Source organism: Lepisma saccharinum, chromosome 12 (assembly GCF_977018435.1).
Source record: "Lepisma saccharinum chromosome 12, izLepSacc3.1, whole genome shotgun sequence".
Lineage (NCBI taxonomy): Eukaryota > Metazoa > Arthropoda > Insecta > Zygentoma > Lepismatidae > Lepisma > Lepisma saccharinum.
Window position 1 is genome coordinate 38127872 of NC_139240.1, and position 19485 is coordinate 38147356.

The 19485-nt window shown below is 36.6% G+C and overlaps 1 protein-coding gene across 2 annotated transcripts; it reads left to right on the top strand.

The window, feature by feature from the left end:
• Positions 1–25: 25 nt before the first annotated feature.
• Positions 26–18557, top strand: LOC145995993 (zinc finger CCHC-type and RNA-binding motif-containing protein 1-like). Of its 2 annotated transcripts, none has more exons than XM_083132124.1 (5): positions 26–101; positions 7293–7460; positions 12438–12549; positions 13342–13725; positions 18372–18557. In XM_083132124.1, exons 2-5 carry the CDS (start codon positions 7348–7350, stop codon positions 18504–18506), a joined length of 744 nt encoding a protein of 247 aa, XP_082988250.1. In that variant the 5' UTR covers positions 26–101; positions 7293–7347; the 3' UTR covers positions 18507–18557. The 2 variants fall into 2 exon arrangements, with proteins under 2 accessions (XP_082988250.1, XP_082988251.1); XM_083132125.1 differs by having other exon boundaries at positions 91–218.
• Positions 18558–19485: the final 928 nt, after the last annotated feature.

A 19485-nucleotide genomic window follows, 5' to 3' on the forward strand; every position in this document is an offset into this window, starting at 1 on the left:
CTGTCATGGAAAATTTGTATGACAAGCTAGTTATACGAATAATTTGAAGATAAAAATTTATTCTTTTCCGTGATAGTTTTTTATTTGAAACAGGAACGAAGGTAACAACATGAAACATAATTTGTAATTGTGAGGATATGTGCGGAAAAACCTTGAATTAGAAATTGTATATATGTTTTTCACTTGATTATCTTGTATTTGAGAAAGCTGTGAACGAAGTAAGCATGAAGGAAAATTGTTATGATGTTTCGTTTTTCTTGTGATTCTTTAATTTATCATTTTAAATTAGGGTGACCAGATTTTCTGAAACGAAAAGCACGACATCCATTGATGCGTACGGGGTTCAAGTGCACCCCTCCCCCCTCTTTGGCAAAGGAAATGTCGTGCTGCTTACATGTCTCCTGAAATATTCCACAATTCTCTTGAATCTGTTTTCTTCTTGATTTGGTATGATTTTTGTTATTTAACGTCGCCTTTCTGTCACTTTTACCTAATTGCAACAATGGACATTATTAAATTCATGAATGGTGCAACCCTACTTCAAAAGAATAAATAAAAAATGCCCAGGTCGGAATTCGACTCCAGGACCCCTGGCGTTCTAGCGTTCAACCACTCAGCCACGGAGGTCTCCCCTTCTTGTATATTTTCCTTTCCATTTCTCTCTCTTTCATTCCTTCATTTGCTTATCTTTTTAATTTTATAGATTAACCTTCCTTTCTCTCTCTCGTTCTTACTGTTTTTTTAGTACTGGTTTACTATACTTCGGACACATTTATTTATTTTTACAGAAGAAACTACTTACCGTAATAAGTTCCTGTAGCATTGTCGAATGTCGGGAAGGTGTTTTGTGTGATGTGGGAATGTTTCATAGCTGAAATTCATGTTGTTTGTTGAAAATTAATTCTCCGACGGAGAATAGCTAGCCCCACGAACCATTGGCACGTGGATAGGTTAGTTCTGTTAGGTTAGGAAACATAGTTAAAATTTGGGTACTACTTTACTATACCGGAGACACCTATCAATTATTTATTTCACAATTTTTTACATTGCTAATGTACTATTCTGCATTGCGGAACATTTCTTTAGATGAAATAATGAATTTCTGACGAAAATAATGTCTATTTCTTACATTAACGAGTACTTACTGTTGTTCCTTATTTCCAACAAACCATCCACGTGTAGCTTTAAAAACCATTGACGTTAGCCAAAAAAATCACGATAGCCCTACAAACCATCACGGGGACGAGGTATGCCTACTAGGTTAGGTTCCATTAGCACTCCTTTCATTCAATTTAGCATATACGGACAATACGAGAGCGTATTGTGCTCTCGTGCAGACAGCAAATGGCGGCAACAGCAATAGCACGTCGGAAATAGATTTTCGTAGAAAACCACATGCATTCGCATTAAAATGGATCAAAACTACATTCCCGAACATCAACAACGCTACAGAAAATGATTTGCGTAAGTACTTTCTCTTGTAAATTTGAAGAAATCCGTCTCCGGTATAGTAAAATGTTACCAAAATTTGGTGTCGTGTTAGTATCAGGATCTAGAAATTGGAAATAATTGCGAACCATTGGCACGTGGTTAGGTTAGTTAGTCTCAGCCAAGCGAAAAGGCGTATCAGAAAGACTTACTGGTAATGTTCAATATTGCAATTAATTTGATCAAAACAACGTCAATACACCTTGATGAATGTTCCGCGAGGCACATACGTAAGTACAAATGTCAAAAAATTCACAAAAGACAAGCACGACGTGCGAATATGTAGGAAGGTGTACTAGCCATATTGTGTCTGAGGCAAGCAAAAAGACCTACTAGAAAGACGTACTGGTAATGTGAAAAATTGCAATTAATTTCATCAAAACAACGTTAATACACCTTCAGGAATGTTCCGCGAAGCAGATACGTAAGTACGAATGTCAAAAATTGACGAAACTATAAAAATAGGGGTGTCCGAAGGATAGTAAATTTTTACCCTCTTCTGCATTGCGGAACATTTCTTTAGGTGAAATAATGAATTTATAACGAAAATAATGTCTATTTCTTACATTAACGAGTACTTACTGTTGTTCCTTATTTCCCACAAACCATCCACGGGTAGCCCCAAAAACCATTGACGTTAGCCCAAAAATTCACGATAGCCCCACGAACCATCACGGGGACGAAGTATGCCTACTAGGTTAGGTTAGGCCTGTTAGGTTAGGTTCCATTAGCACTCCTTTCATTCAATTTAGCATATACGGACATCATGGCAGCAGCAGCAATAGCACATCAGAAATAGATTTTCATAGAAAACCACATGCATTCGCATTAAAATGGATCAAAACTACATTCCCGAACATCAACAACACTACAGAAAATGATTTGCGTAAGTACTTTCTCCTGTAAATTTGAAGAAATCCGTCTCCGGTATAGTAAAGTGTTACCTGGTTTTTTGGAGTAGCATCACAGACTGCAGGACTGCCCTGCAAAAATCAGGATGTCTGGTCACCCTATTTTAAATTGCTAATATATACGTTGTACTCATTTGTAGTGATTCATGTACTTTGATTGTCACCCCCCTTGCCTTTAATTTTCTTAAATTTTTCTAACAGGCTGTAACTAACTGCGATATTATTTGTAAAAAAAAAAATATTCTGCAAGGTTTGGATACATTTTGCTGTACTTGGAGACATGAATATGCTCCAGTATGCGTGCGAGTCCTTCCAATTTTTACAATGTTTTACATATTAGGGTGGGTGCAGGTAAATATGAGACACATTTTAAATCTTTTATTGGAGCTTTGTTTAGAACTGGTTTATTGTGATGAAACCAAAGCTATACCAACACAATTCAGGTTATACTTCCATTTTTGTTGGCTTGTTATGATTATGTTCACCCAAAAGTCCAAAAAAAATGAAAAACACTGTCTCATTTGTAACCTCAAAAAAGGTAAAATATGACATACCATGAAGGTAAGAGTGAGACATGCTTATATCTCAATGGCCATGCACTGTGGAACATTAGGAATGAAATAATGAGACAGCATGAAAATATGAGTCACTTGGTATATATATATTTTTTTGTAACGTGAAAACTGACAGAGTTATGGCTTCTAGAGTTAAAGCTCCAAGAAATCCTTAGAAATGAGAAGACCTGTAGGAACATAAGGAGACACAATGAATACTGTATAGGCCTATATGCTACACATTAAATAAAAAATGAATGAAATAGGCAAAGTAACATAGCCTAGCCTACATTTTACAGTTAAAAGCAGTTATGTCTCGCCATAAACATAGAAATAAAGCAAACTAAAATTGTGTAGCTACTACTGATAGGCCTAGTTCAGTACATAAACATATTAGGATATGCCCAATGCTACTATTATTAAGAAAACATGAAATGTTAGGCTTCCTCAGTAAGCTAGCTATCTTATTCATTAACACAAAAAGTTTAGGCCTACAGGTCTTGCCATAAACTCAAAAACGAACATTCTATACTGGTATTAACATTTCAATATAGCTCATGAATACCTAAATAAACAAGGTAAATAGGTCATTGAAACATGGTACTACTAAGAAACAATATGGTAACTCAAGGAACTGAAATACACACTGGAAATTAACAAAACTAGACTATGTTTCAAACACATCAATTGGCTGTGAGAATCGATATTTCACTCTTTCCCAAAAAAGCACAGTTTTTTGGAACCTCCAACCTGCCAATGATATTGGAAAGGCTTTCGACTGATATGTCATTCTCGTCTACAAGAAACGTGTCTTTTGTTCCTGAATTTCTCATTCCCATTATCTGGATATAGTTTTTATCAAGAACTTCTTGCACGATACACACATACCGAAATTCAGTACATTTTCTTTTACCACCTCTGAAGCGAATGAATATGTAGTCACCACATTGAAGGTTTTCTGTGTTTTCCACTGGACTTGATAGTCAGTTTTACTTTCTTTACGTTAAGACATCTTGAACATAATTGTAAATACATAAAAGGAAAAGAAGAAAATAGGCAAGGTAAATATCTGCTGCCTCATTTTTATCTTCACCTGTCTAATTTTGTCACCTAAATTGAAAAGTGACATAACTCTTGTCACAAAGATACTTTTTAATTTTTTTTCAATGGTGTTACTCTAAAGTTAAACCTTCAATGAGTTATGGTTTCATTTTTTGCTCCTAAAGTAATAGATGGCTGGGTACAGCAAAAGCTTGTCTTCGGAATTTGAAAGTTTTTTTGAAATAAAACAAGGAGTTTTAGTCAAGATTTTTTTCCCAGTTAATGACTTTTTTCAGAACACGCGACTGACTCTGGGAAAAATCTGGGTGGGGGTGCTCTTCTTGCAATCCATAACAAATACGCAGCGACGCTCATAGGCAAATTTAACGACGACCCTAACGTCGACTCATTGCTTGTGAAAATTGTAATTCATGGACTGCCTACCTTATACATCTGTATTGTTTACTTTACTCCATGCTGTATCGACAAGTCTTACAACTTATTTTATAATTTTCTTGAAAGGCATTGTAGACCCACACATAACATTCTCCTCATAGGGGATTTCAATATCCCTTGCATAACAAGCAACGAATACAACCTCGTTAACGCCACTCCCGTATGTTGCGACTTATACAATCATATGTGCTTTTTTCAATTACGCAGCGTAAATAACATTCAAAATGGTAACGGCAAAACTCTCGATCTTGTGCTAAGTAACGTTTTTGGCATGCAGTTGACACAAGAAACTCAGCCACTCGTGCCTGAGGATAAGCATCATCCTTGTCTCGTAATTGAAATAAAGCACAGAAAAAGGACACAGAGTAACCATCCACCAAACAACCTCTCGTACAATTTCAAAAAAGCTGACTTTAACAAACTATCGGTCGTTAACTGGGATACACTAAAACTCTGTGATAACGTAAACGAAATGACAGATATGTTTTACAACATAATATACGAAGCATTTGACGTGTGCATCCCCTTGAGACGCATAACCCTTCCTAAATATCCATGCTGGTTTACCGCCAATATAATTAAAAAAATAAAAGCAAAGGCTCACCACCACCATAAATGGAAGCAAAACGTAGGTAACCCAGTTCACCATGCCAACAAATTTAAAGAACTCAGAAAAGCAATCAAAAAAGAAATATCAGCCGCCCATAATAATTACTTGTTCGACATCGAAAGCAATATTCAAAGTGACCCGTCACTTTTCTGGTCGTACATAAATCGCAACAGGCAAAACAAACAGTTTCCAGTTTCTTCAAACAATGAACCCATATTAAACCTGGATACAGTCGTTGATGAATTTGCGAAATACTTTCAATCTGTGTACGCAAACAATACGGCAAAGTATAACCTCGAGATCATGGCAGGGCACACAGAGTGCAAAACGCTAGATTCACTCAACATTCAGATGATCAGTATGTCTGAAATTGAAGCAGCTGTAAAAAAATTAAAGCCAAAGAAGTCGGCGGGGCCAGACAAAATCCCACCCTACATCTTCAAAGGATGTGTAGACATTTTAAAAATTCCACTCTTTATTATCTACAATGCGATATTATCTTCTATGCAGTTTCCCGAACGGTGGAAACTTACTGCTGTATGTCCAGTACCGAAATCCTCGGAGAACAGAAACATACAAAACCATCGTCCTATAGCTCTTTTATCTGCCCCTGCTAAAATATTTGAGCAAATCTTATATTGCCACATATATAACCATGTCAAAGAAACTTTTTCTGAATACCAGCATGGCTTTCTGCCAAACTGCTCAATAGAAACAAACCTTGGCGAGAAACTTCATTATATAAGCACGGTGTTAGGTGATGGGGGCAGGTGGATGTAATATACACTGATTTTTCCAAAGCCTTTGACACTGTAAATCATGATGTACTACTAAGTAAATGGGGCACTTTCAACTTTTCCCTTCCCCTCAGGAAACTTATGGCGTCATATTTAATGAATAGAAAACAATATGTTTCGTATAAAGGCCACACATCCAGCAAATTTCTAGTACGTTCCGGAGTACCTCAAGGGTCCAACATGGGACCTCTTCTATTTCTTCTATTAATCAACGACTTACCAGAACATTTGATTAGTTCCAGGAAATTGTCATTTGCAGACGACCTGAAATTCTTTCAAAGAATATAAAATATTGAAGACTGTGTGTGTCTACAACAAGCCATAAATAGGTTGAGTGCGTGGTGCTTGCGCGACGGTCTTTCTCTTAATGCAGCAAAATGCTATTCCGTTACTTATTCTAAACAAAGAACGATCTTAAATTTTCAATATAAACTTAATAATACCAATCTAAAAAAATCTGAAACAGCAAAGGACCTAGGAATATATTTTGACTCAAGCTAACTTTCACTCACCATATTAACAAAGTAATAGGCAACGCTTACAAACTTATCGGGTTCATTATTAGAATGGGCAGAGACTTTTGAGACACCCAAACACTTAAGGTATTATATTACTCATTAGTGCGTTCAAAACTTGAATTTGGGTCTGTTGTATGGAACACTGACAGTATAGTACAGACTACAAAAATAGAGCAAGTACAATCAAAGATGTTACGTTATATGAAGTATAAACTTGAAGGTACTTATCCCAAATTTGATTCGTACAGTAATCTAATAGAGGAGCTCCGAATGCACAGGCTTGATGATCGAAGGACAGTGCGCGACCTGCTGCTGCTCTGGAAAATATATAATGGAAAACTTCGCTCTCCTCTTTGGATCTCACAATTTAAATTACGCGTTCCTAACAATAAGACGCGACCCAATCATCAAACCTTTTTTGTGAATAGAGCGCGAACAAACATTGTCAAGAAATCCCCTATCTGGAGAATGAGTATTCTCTACAATGCCTTAGAAAAGCGTAACAAAAATATTGATTTGTTCTCTATGCCATATATACAATTTAAAAACTGTGTAATGAAAACAATATCAAATAACAGTCACTGAAGCATGTATGAAAACCTGTATCTCTGAACTCTCTAACTGGGCGCCAGCCTGTTGAGTTCATTATTGAAAATAAATAAATAAATAAATACATATAATGAAAGACAAGATCCTAGGCAACTTTTGATGATTTTTATTCAAAGTTAGGTTTTTAATGCAATATTTCACTGTCTCATTGTTACAGTCATTTTCCCCTGTCTCATAATTACCTTTACCCACCCTATATGTATTAATTAGTAGTCTATTTTTTATAGTGCATACTTGAGAGTTATTACTGCCCAGTGAATAGGAATACGCTCCTTGAAAATCACTCTCTTTGTCTTAATTTGTTTCAGTTACCTTCTGCTTGTGCAGAATTTCTGTTTCCAGTAGGGTGACAATGGACATGCAATGAGTGGAGGACTCGCTCCCAGCAAAAGCACAGTATATGTTGGTAACCTGCCATATTCTCTTACAAACAATGATCTCCACAAAATATTTGAGAAGTTCGGGAAAGTTGTGAAGTAAGTATATTCAGTAGTGAGCATAGTCTTAAAATTTCTGAGCCCAGGTTCTGATTTTGTTATTCCAATATCAAGTTGTATGCATCTTTTTCTACATGGGTCGAATTCTATTCATACATATAAAATAATAATCAGCAGGTTTGTGAAGAAGTATTTTTTTTTTCATCCTTACACGAATGGGTTAGGTAAATCAGGTTTGGTGTTATTTTTATCAGATCCGTTTAAGTAGATTTGATTGGCTTAGTATTTACACATTTTTCTTCATGTTGCACATATTGATACAATGATTTTCATGCAAAAAAAAAAAACTTCAGACAGTGGCAACTTACAACCCCAATCACTTGCACAACCTAATTTTCACGACTTATTCCTTATGTACATTATTCTAGAAATTATTTCTTTAAAAAGAATCAAACCACTTTGATTTGTAATGTATTTTTAATAATTCAATTGAAAGTTTATTTTGGACATAATTAGTAATGAAATAAGCAAATAACAACACGAACAAGAAATTAAGGTAATGGTCCCGATTGTTTTATTATTTCTCCTAGAGTCGTTTTCACGTTCAGAAGACACAATGGGCTCTTATGGGCAATGCTTTTCTTATGGGAAATACGAGCGTGCTGTTGTCAAATTTCTGGATTTACAAATTTAGCTTAAGTAAAATCGGTACCTGCAGTTTTGCAGGAAATTTTGTAGAGAATACGATGGTGAACACAAAAAACTGGTAACTTGCTTACATAATTTTAGATAAATTAAAAACTCAAATTTTCTGTGAAATCACAATTTTTACATTGTTTTCATTCCTAACGTTGAAACATGCCGTAAAATTGAAGCTTTCATTATGAAAAAAATTGACACTGTTTTTTAATTGTCATAGGTGACGGTGGTACTCAGAATTTATCAATACTTTAAAGCATATTTGCATTAAAAAATATTCACATAAAGTATGTGTAGATTTTTTATATTCGTGCAGTAGAAAATGTCGTCGCTGGCCATTTTTTGTTCTGTAATTCCAAGTAAAAACTTCCAGCGACTAAGGTGTGGAGAAAATAATGAAATTATTTTTTATAACCACTCAAAGGTTCCCAGAAATATTACTTCCATGCATTTGGAGTTTCTTTTTAACCCGAACCGCGCGCGAAGTAAGGAGACGTTGTCTGGCCATCTTGAGCTGACTCACCGCAGCATTCCGGCTAATCACCACCAAGTTTTCCAGTTGTTATTTCCATTCAGTAAAAATAAGAACTTCATGCAGTTTGTTATAATAGAATTGAAATTACTTAAATTTAATAATTGACAATTATTTCCAATGCTGCTGTTGTGAGCAACATTAGTGCTGTCGCAAATACACGTTGTTTTCGTTTACATTACTGTCGACATTAATGCTGAAATGAAGATCACCTTTCAGTTTCCAACGTACACATAAATTCATAGACACCATATTAACCTTTGAAAGGCTTTCCAAAACGTGACAAAATATGGGGCTTCAAGATAGAAATATGACATGCCTTGCTTGAGTCATTCACGTCTTATCAGTTCACGTGGGCCATAACTCATTTGTTTGTTTGGGTTGCAACTTGAATCTAACCCATGTGCCAGGGTCCCCTTACTTGAGTGAGAGATCTGCTGTGGTCTGTTTAGACTTTTTCCCTCTCCCGAAAAAGTGTTTTCAGTTGTGTGAGCTCTCAGTGATTTTTACTTTTTTAAGTGATTTCTGAAGTGTCATATTCGTGGATTACACTCGCGTGTGTAGTGATCGCAATGGATTATAGTAAAAAGGGTAACTGTAACGTTCACAGTATAATATTAATATTAATAATTACATATAATTATCATTATATATACAAAATATGTAACACCTTCATTGTGAAGGAAGGTCATCATTTCCTGGCGACATGAGCTAGCGCTGTATTGGCAACACTGTGCGGTTTCTCCATAAGCGCCGTTGTCTCTTCTGAACGTGAAAACGACTCTAGCACAAAGACTAATTATCGTAGAATTTTGGAAATCATTGTCACACGAAATTTGAACCTTCCTTAAAGTAACAAGCACTGTTTGGACTCACAAAAAGTTATTTATGTTGAAAAAAACAACTTTAAAATTACCTTACACACTTCTCATGGACAAGATACTCTCTGTCAACAAGAGACAGTAAATATCTTGGAAGTGTGGGAATGAATGTAGAAGTAAATCAGAACCTTAGTAGAATGCATTTAGGGACTTTATTTTAATGCTAAGGGAACCAAACCTGACATGCCTTACCTTACCACGAAAGCATATATTGAACAAAACCTTAAGTAATCGCTAAACCTCCGCAGTATGTGTTAACAAACATACATCGAATTCGTACCATGTAAAAATTGCATTCCTAGCATTATGAAATTACAATAAAACAAAAGGAACTTGGCCCATAATGGTAAAGTATGATTACAATATTTATATATTTAGTTCAGATAATATACATAAATACATACCATTACAGGGTGGGTACTCACCGGGAATTATGTGTGAATTCTGCGTGAATTTTTCTCCGTAGACGTGAAAAATTGAAGCTTTGATTAATCCAAATTGCACTGAATTTATACGTACTTATTAATGCCCTGAGGCAAGTTTTTCACTGTTTAGATTTTATTTTTATCTTTGAAGGAAGAGAAAAGAAAGCTGCTTGGAAAATTAAACAGAATTCTCTCAATCTGCTTACTTTGTTAGTCTCCTTTGCAGAACAATCTATCTGGCAGACAGAATATTATTACAAGATAAGTTATCTTGAAGTTGATTTGGTAAATTTGAGTTTGAAATTTTTATACAATTAACATTTTTGTGCAGATTAATATGTCCCAAAACATTTGTGACTTGGGTTGGTAGATGAATTTCGAGTCTGAGTATGTGAAATGACAACCTCCGCACCTTAAATGAAAAATTTTAAATATATATATCGTTTACTTCAATTGAATTAAATTTTTTAGATACATTGGAATCGCAAAGACCCTTTGTATTTGTAATATATTTGCATGTGGTGCTGATAGGGGGTAATACGTAAGGTTGAAATAGAGAAAACACCTACTTGTACCCTTGAATTTTTGGATGGTTGACCTTGAAAACCGGGAATTGAACTTGAATTTTATCATGGTCATAGAGTGGCTACCCTGCATTAACAGTCCGGTTTGCTTTCAAGAGAAATGGCCTTTGTAAAGATTTACTTTCTTTAAATTCTTTGAAATTGCTATATATAAATATAGCTAGTTTCCTACATAAAAGTGAAGCATTTTCATATTTATGCCTCTTATGTTGTACTTTATCCCCTTCCACGTCCCCATTTTTATTTTGGGAAGTTTGATTGTCTTTATTTTGAACTTCAAGACAACTATGCCCTATAGGACTCTAGATTTCGTATTGAAATATCAAATGTAACAAGAGGGAGGGAGAAAGAATACGGTTAAAAAAATCTCAAGTATACAGGGTGAGTCTTTATATAACGTGCAAAATTATCTGTATTTTACAAATGTACTCTTTGATATCGGATCATACTTATGTTTAGATGTAGCATGCTACAATATCAGGAGTCCCTGGTTTGAATCATGTCCTGGGTGTGCTTTGTTAGTATCCCTTCATCAAATCATCACTCATCCTCATCATTACAATTGGCCAAAAGTTGCAGAAAATGATGTAAAAGTAGCCTAAATCAATCAATAAAGAAAGAATTTTGATGTTAGCCCACCATCATGAGGACAATTAGGGAATGGCTTAAAAAGAAGAAATAATAGAGAATCGATTAGCATACAATGTCTTCAGAAGACATGAGCAAAGATATTCTTTCTTGAAATATAGTGTTAGAATAAGTATAGATAATTACTAGACCATTGTTAATGTCCAATTAACATTGCTAAAGATCGATTGTCACTAGTATTTCAAGGAATTGTTGGAATGTGGTCTAGAAAGTCAAATGATACTGGCCTTGCCTCTTGAAAATGTGTTGTACTATGGATTGATTGATTAATTGTTTGATTTACTTTATTTTACTTCACTTTTTTCCACTTCTCGATAATTGCGAAGATGAATGATGAAATTGATGAAGGGACACTCCCAAAGAACACCTATGCCCACGCTCATGTTCAAACCCGGGACCCCTGGCATGGTAGCGTGGCTGTTGTATTATGGCTTTTGGTTATTTTACTAAATTTGTAGCTACCCACAGTTACATGTGGCCGCAGTGGCACAGTCGGTAATGTGTCTGACTACCGTGCTAAAGGTCCCGGGTTTGATCCACGGCCGGTTCAAATCCGGGAACTTTTCTAACGTCGGAAGCGGCCCCGGCGCCCACTCAGCGTCGAATGACATGGGTACCTGGGGGGAAACCCTGGGGGGTAAAGGTGGTCAGGGGCATGATGCGGATCACATCACCTCCACTCACAACCGGATGAGAAAGTGTGGGGTGTTACCCCCACACCCCCTACACGCCTTCATGGCATTGTGCTAAGCACAGGGGAGCACTTTACCTTTTTTTTTTTTTACCTTTTGTAGCTACCCGTAATCTAGTACAAAATGCAATTGACAACTTTGTACCATTATTTCTTTTGTAATATACGGCTGTTACAAGCATAAAAACACAGTTTTTGTTGAGACGTTTCAGGAGAATGCACACTCCCTTCATCAGGCATTTATATTTAGTTTGATTAAAGTTACAGTTGTAACATAGCAACTTAACTGTGAAACAAGCAATCTGTTTTTGTTATTATTTTATTACTATTATTTTAGATGCTTTTTTATCAAATTTTAATTATATATCGCAAATATCAGGCAATTCATGAAGGGAGCATGTGTTCTCCTGAAACGTCACAACAGAAACTGTGTTCTGATGCTTGTAACAGCTGTAAATTACAAGAGAAATAATTCTACAATGCAAGCAATACGTACATACAAGAAAAAATATTTTTTTTAAGTTTCCACTAACACAATTTCCTTGTTTCCTCACAGGGTGACAATCGTGAAAGAGAAAGTGTCTAGAAGGAGCAAGGGTGTTGCTTTTGTACTCTTTCTAAAGAAGGAAGATGCACAATCATGTGTTCGGTCTACCAATGGCAAACAGGTGAGTTAGTTAAGATTCTTCGGGTCTGTGAATTTTGGCGTAGTGTTTGCAAAGCTCAGAATATAAATGTATTAAAAATTGCTATGGTTTTTCATATAAATATTATTAGATATGTTTGCGAGATTTTTTTTAAAACTATAGTAAGGAAGTGATGTCCAAATATCAGGAATAAGGGACTGATTTAAGACATATACAGTGTCACCATAAAACACACGGCCATGAAAATAGGCAGCTTAGCAGAATTGATCTGGTGCCACATGTGGGAAAGTGAAATCGAGTGTGGCAACGTCAACCAGGCTACGTTGCCTAGTTTTGACCGTCAGACCAACCTCTCTTCGGGACACTTTTTGTCATCCCTGACCTTTCGAGTAAATACTGTCAGTTTGTATCAAATGGATTACAAAGAGCAACTCTACAACGAGATCTTTCATTCTCGTAAACCTCCGAACACACAGGGTTGTGCTCCGACATGGCAATAGCACGAACTTCTGCCACCTGCCTAATTTAATGGCCGTGCGTTTAGGATGCAGTTTTCTACTATGCTTTCAACCAAGGTATTTTCCTATGTCGGACAACTAACGATTGCAAGAAAGTTTTTCAAATCTCACAATCCATGTAAGCTGAAAACATCGCAAGTGATCAATTATGTTATCAGAACAAAACACCTCTGGGTGCTGGCCATAGCTTGCTTCATTGTACATGTTGGCTTGCCTGTCTGAGTTCTCAAACAGCAAGTATGTTAGCAGAAAATAGTCCAAGTATGATGACATTTTGTTTTCTTTCATTTGATAGATGTTTGGAAGGACAATCAAGACCAGCATTGCAAAGGACAATGGCAGGGCTCCAGAATTCATCAGACGAAGGAATTATCCTGACAAGTCCAGGTGCTACGAGTGTGGTGACGAGGGCCACCTCAGCTATGCGTGTTCAAAGAATGCGCTCGGAGAACGGGACCAGCCAAAGAAGAAGGAACGGAAGAGGAGAAGGAAGGACAAGGATGGAAAGATCATAGAAGAAAGCGAAGAGGAAGAAGAGGATGAGAGCACTGAAGTGAAAAAGAAGAAGAGAAAGAAGAAAAAGAAGGTGCAAACGGATGAGGAAGAGGAGGAAGAAGTGAGCGAGGAAGAGACATTTGAACCAGATCTTGAGACCCTTAGTGCAGCTATTCGACTTGAGGTAAATATGATTTTTTTTTCCTCCATTTTTCTAGGGTGCTTAATCAAATCCACATTAATATTTATTTATTTTCTGTTCATTAGATCATAATGTGTACAAATGTATCAATTTGCCACATTGACACCAAAAATCCCGAAGAAATAACTAGAATCACTGTACAGCCACCAAACACCACAGGCAGAAAAGTATAAAACACACACAATGCTGCATAAGGTTGCTGGTTTCTTTACACAATACATGTATGCCCACAGTTTGCCCCAAAAGTAGTACAAATGTATATATTTAGGGCAGTGAAAAATGATTGAGACTCACTTGATTATGAGTGGAAGGACACATTTTGGAATCTTGGAACTTTCAGGCTCGGGAAACGTACTCTCCCGTAGCTTGATGTATTCATGGAAGCTGCAGGGGAGCTTGGCAAAACCAATCGTTAGAGATGGTCCTTCACCACTTGCCGACAGCCTCCTGTATGATACCAGCTGGCATTGTCAAATGTCTGACCCTGCAACATATGCACATTAAACTGTAATGTTTAATGCATTCGAACCTTGAAGTAAGCAGGCAGTGGAAGATTTCCACCTTAAAGGTCTACTTGTTCGCTATGGGGCACAGGCCCGTAGCTAGAGGGGGGCATGGGGGGGCAACTGCCCCCCCTCAGAGCCTGCTTTGCTTCCCCTGTGAAAAATACAAAACACATTCCTACCTGAAATTCTCTCAATGATCTTTACAATTATATCATGTCGTATCATGATTGGGGAGGGGGGGGGGGAGGGTGGAATTCCATTCCAGATTCAGACTTCGGAAAATGATTTCGCAATTTTCAGTATAGAACAGTTGTGACATTTTGAGTAGTCTTGTATTAAAGGTGTCGGATGTTTTTCTTGGATGTGTTGCTATGAACTTGGAACTGCGTAAATTTTTGTTCCCAAGTCTACCTTTTGGTAATAGTGATTCATGTGGTAGAGAGAGGGAGTGGATATTTAATTTTTGTTACATATCATTGCTTTTCTGACACTTCTAGCTAATCACAACAATGAATGATGACTTGAAATTGATGAAGAAACACTCATCAACAGTGCCGCAACCACATGGGGGCAGGGGGCATTGTCCCTCCTCAACCTTGGATGGAAGTCCATTCTAGGGGAAGCAAACATTGAAGTAAAAAAACAAGACTAGCAGAATCTAAGAATAGCAGGACAATTGGATGCTCATGATGGATTTAGTTTTTATGTGTTCCTTGCATTTTTCTTCCAGATGGCCAAGGACACTTGCAAGGGGCACAGAGGGGCAATTACCCCCTCCATTTCAAATTTTATACAAATAAAAATACATTTCGTAAAATTTTCTTGCTCGCTTCACTCGCGATCTCTACTGTTCTTATAGTCCAACTTCAGAGCCATAGCTATGGGGTGGCGGGAGTCGGCCCTGGGAGCCAAACGATCTATAGTAAAACAAAAATGTTAAAGAGAATGCCATGGCGCCCCCTCAAGTTATTTGTGCCCTATTAAAACAATTTCTTTCTATGAAACAATATGAAATATTAATGATGACACTGTAATCCAAGAAGTCATTGATCAATCAAGGGATTCCTATTTGTTCGTCAGGTGTCAAAACATGTATTTCAACTACAATATAATACAATTCACACAAATTTTGCAAAATGGTTAACGTACCCAGTAGGCAAACATTGTCTGTAGTGATGCAAGTCTCTCCCCTTTCAAGGAAATAGAGTACGTGGTGGACTAAGGGACCCATGTTTTAATGTTTTAGCAAGTACAAAAAAATGTATTACAAATTTTTACACAATTCATCAAAGTGTAGATAATATGTAACCATTATTATTGAATTAATTTGATTTTTCTTGCATAACACAACACAATGGTGTTGTTGGATTCACGTTAGATTCCTTTGTGAGTAAAAATCTTGCATACTGGAAACTAGAGGGAGTCCTTATGAAGCCATGAATTATAAAGGGCTCCCTTAATCAGTTTTGCAGAGAGGCCCAAAGCTGTTAGTACATCTATTAACATTATCGACCTCTAAATATCAAGTAGATACAGTCCCTATTAGCTTATTTATGTTAAATTTTATATTCTTTGCAGTGGCGTGCCCAGGATTTTCGAAAGGGAGGGGTTATGTCTACATATTTAAAAAGTCAGTCCTCATTTTGCCATATTTTCCTGCCTTTGACATTCTTTGTTTTAAAATATTGGACCAAAAGGAGGGGTATAACCCACACCAGTCCCCCCCCTTGGGCACGCCACTGATTTTTTGGCAATCTGGAAAGATCATTATCGAAATATTGCTATTTGATGTTGCTCGAAGTTTTTATTGTTCGTTACAGTTTCGAGATATCATCCCTTTTCTGTTACTTATCTCTTTTGGGGGAGGGGACAAGTGCCTCTGTGTACCCTGCTATATCTGCCAATGCGACACAATATATTAAGAAATTGCCCCGTCTAGGATTGACTCCCCCCCCCCTACAAAGAATTCCTGGCTACGGGCCTGATGGGGCAGCTATGCTATTCGAATGTATAGATACAACACTGTTCCAGATTATGCGAGTTTATTTACATAATGTGCAAGCACAATTAGACTACATAAATAAAGTTTGTTCAACGATAAATTCGCTGAAAGAAAAATATTGCCTTATCACTTGGGCCAGTTTGATGGATATTCATTAAACTAATTAATAATGAACTAAATCTGTCCTTTGACTGTCAAGTTACTTATTCACGTAGTATAGAAGAGAAAGAGCATGAACAAAATAGAATTGAGTGAGTGCGTGTAAGATCGGAACTTAAAACATTGCTGAAAGTACTTATCCTACTTATCCTTCTCCGTATCGTGGTTCCTTTCAACCTTCACAAAGTGTCTACCGTGAGGAAAACAACTTCCTCTCCCTGGGTCAGAATCCAAATGCGCTGCCTTAAGGGCTGCAAGGTTGCACCGAGGCTTCGTTAACCGATTCTATTGACCTCTGGTGGAAAAATTAACAAAGATTCCATCAATCTGGCACAAATGAAACAGAAATATAACAAAATGATAGCTCCGAGTGCACTACGGCTCATAAACAATTCCTTGACATTTTTGAAGAGGATGCAATCTGAGGGAGTTAAATCTCTTGAGTATGGAGCATGTCGCATGACCATCCAAGCATCTGATAGTACGTACATTCATTCTTCAGCTGCTCATGTCTTTATCTGCCAGTGATGATGTCTGCTTCTTCCGAGTCCCTAGTCACTTGGGTATAAAGAGGAACGAAGCAGTCAATGCTGCCGCCAGTGCTGTTCTTGTTCATCTTCTGCCAGAATGTGTTTAATTGTTCCCTTCTTGACACTTGGCAGGAAGAGTGGGGGAACTCTTAAGCCCACCGGGCTTATGTGTCCATCTTCCCTTCCCACCCGTCGAGAAGAAGTTATTCTAAGTAGGTTATGTATTGGATGCAGCCGTCTCACAAATGACCATTTACTGCAAGGGCTGGACCCTTCAATGTGTCATGTCTGTAATGTCATTTTTTAAAGTGTTTGGCATATTTTTATTGAATGTGCCGATTTTGCTTTCCTCAGGTAGACTTTTAATAATCTTAGCAACTGTTTATCATCTCTGTTGGACAATGACAACAGTGTTTTAACAAATGTTTTTAGATCTTCGAGAAGAGCTGGTCTCTTCCACTGTCTGTGAATAAGTTTTTAATGTATTCTTACCTTTTTAATATGTTGTGCTCGTCCTGTGAAAGTCCCTTGATAATATTGCACTTTTCACTTTTCCCAAGGGGCTTTTTACACCCCTTTTTTTAACTCTTAGGCAAGAATTGTAGCTAAGGGCTATTTCCCTGCATGCATTGAATTTTTATTGCAGTTTAATTCATTTTTGTTTTTTTTCTCCTCCCCAGTTGTTTCATGAATTTTAAATGTATTTCCTAGCATAATTTACATATTTAAATTTAGCAAGTTTGCCATTAGTGCAAAACACAGTCAATGAAAAAATGTAATATTATTTTAACTGAAATGTTTGTCAATGTAAAATTCATTGTGGTAAATTTATTTTTTCTCCAGCAAACTTAAAATACTTTGTGTGAAGCCTACTTAGAGATTCCCTTGGTGGCCTCTATTATCACTTTAGTATGTGGTTTTAGTGACAATATTTTAAAAACTTGTAATGTACGCGAATCACAACCGTATTTTCAGATGCTGATCGACTACTGTATCGTGGAAGGTCTACTCTGAAAGAGGACGAATGACTTATAGAAAAACCTTGCGGTGGATTTTATGTAACCTTGAAGTAAAAATAAGGAGAACTACATTAGCATTTAACTGCTTTTATCACTTTGCTTCAGTAGTTGAAACCACCAAATGACTAGTTTTATCGAATTATTCAACTATTGTAATTTATGAAAAAAAATGAAGCTTTCATTTTCAGAGCGAAAATAATTTTAAGGTCATTCTATAGGTCATTTTAATTTCTGAGTCCTACTTATGACAAAGTACCCAACAGTTTTAATTCAATCATTCATAACTCGGTTGCTGTACACCGTTGTCTGTGCAGCTGAGTGTGGTGTCGCATTATCGTGGAAAAGACTCATATTCTGAGCCTGAAGAAAGCTTGGCTCGACTCGTAATTCATGAATTTTATCCATTTTCCAGCAAGAACAAGCAGAGTTGGAAAAGTACCGGTACCAGGTGGCTACTGGAGAATATGGCACAGAAACATCAGAAGAGAATCGGAAGAAGATTAGACCCAGCAGTTACTTTAGTGACGAAGAGGATCTCAGCGATTGATTTTATTTTCTCTACCCAATCGGGAAAAAATATTCTCAGCATCTTGTAAATTATTATAAAAGATTGTAAATAAAAATAGTGTAATCAAATGGTGTGTGTTGCTATTTTATTACTTTTGGTTAAGTACTCTTTGGAAGAAAGAAAAATGTATTTTTGACATCTTTTGGCTAATCACAGTGATAAAACGTACACACTCGAAGGAAGGTCCAGGACTCAAACCTGCAAGCTTTGGTCAGCAGTCAACCACTCATGCTCTGCCATTAAGATAGATATTGTTTTTCTTCTATCTGCATTTGAATTTAAAATGTGATAGGGGTTCTTCTACACAGGTTAATGTTGAATATGTTTGACAAAGTGTTATTATTAATTTTCTTAAAGCTAGGAATTGTTGCTTTCCTGGTGATGGGATTCAAACAAGTATTCTCTGGTTACCAGCCAAGTAAGTTGGGGTTAGCATCCAATGTTTCAAGCACATACCTTGCTATGATCATCAGGGAATGTTTATTGGACACCAATATATGAATTTGTGATTGCACAAGAGGTATTTAATATTCCAATTCTTGGAATATTTTGAAGCAAAACTGTGATAAATTGATTATTGTAATTGAAATGCAATGCCAACAAGCTAATAGTAACCAATATTTTGAACAACTTTTAATCATTACAATTTTCAAGCTTTGGTAAGCGTGTCGGGATTGATTCATAGTAGTATTGACTCGGCCCTAGTTTAAATATAGTTCTTTTTAAAAAACAATACCCATTGCAGTCACTCCATTACATGCATTAATTAAGGAAATTAGTAACTATTCACAAGTTCTTCAAGGAACTTTGCTATTTTAATTACCAGTATCAGTAAATTTTATATGCATAGTTTATTAGCAGGGAACGGATTTATATGTAGTAAAAATGTGCTAAATATGTAAATACAAGGTGCATTCAATAAATAACTGGAAAAGTAGTATAACAAATCTAACATACA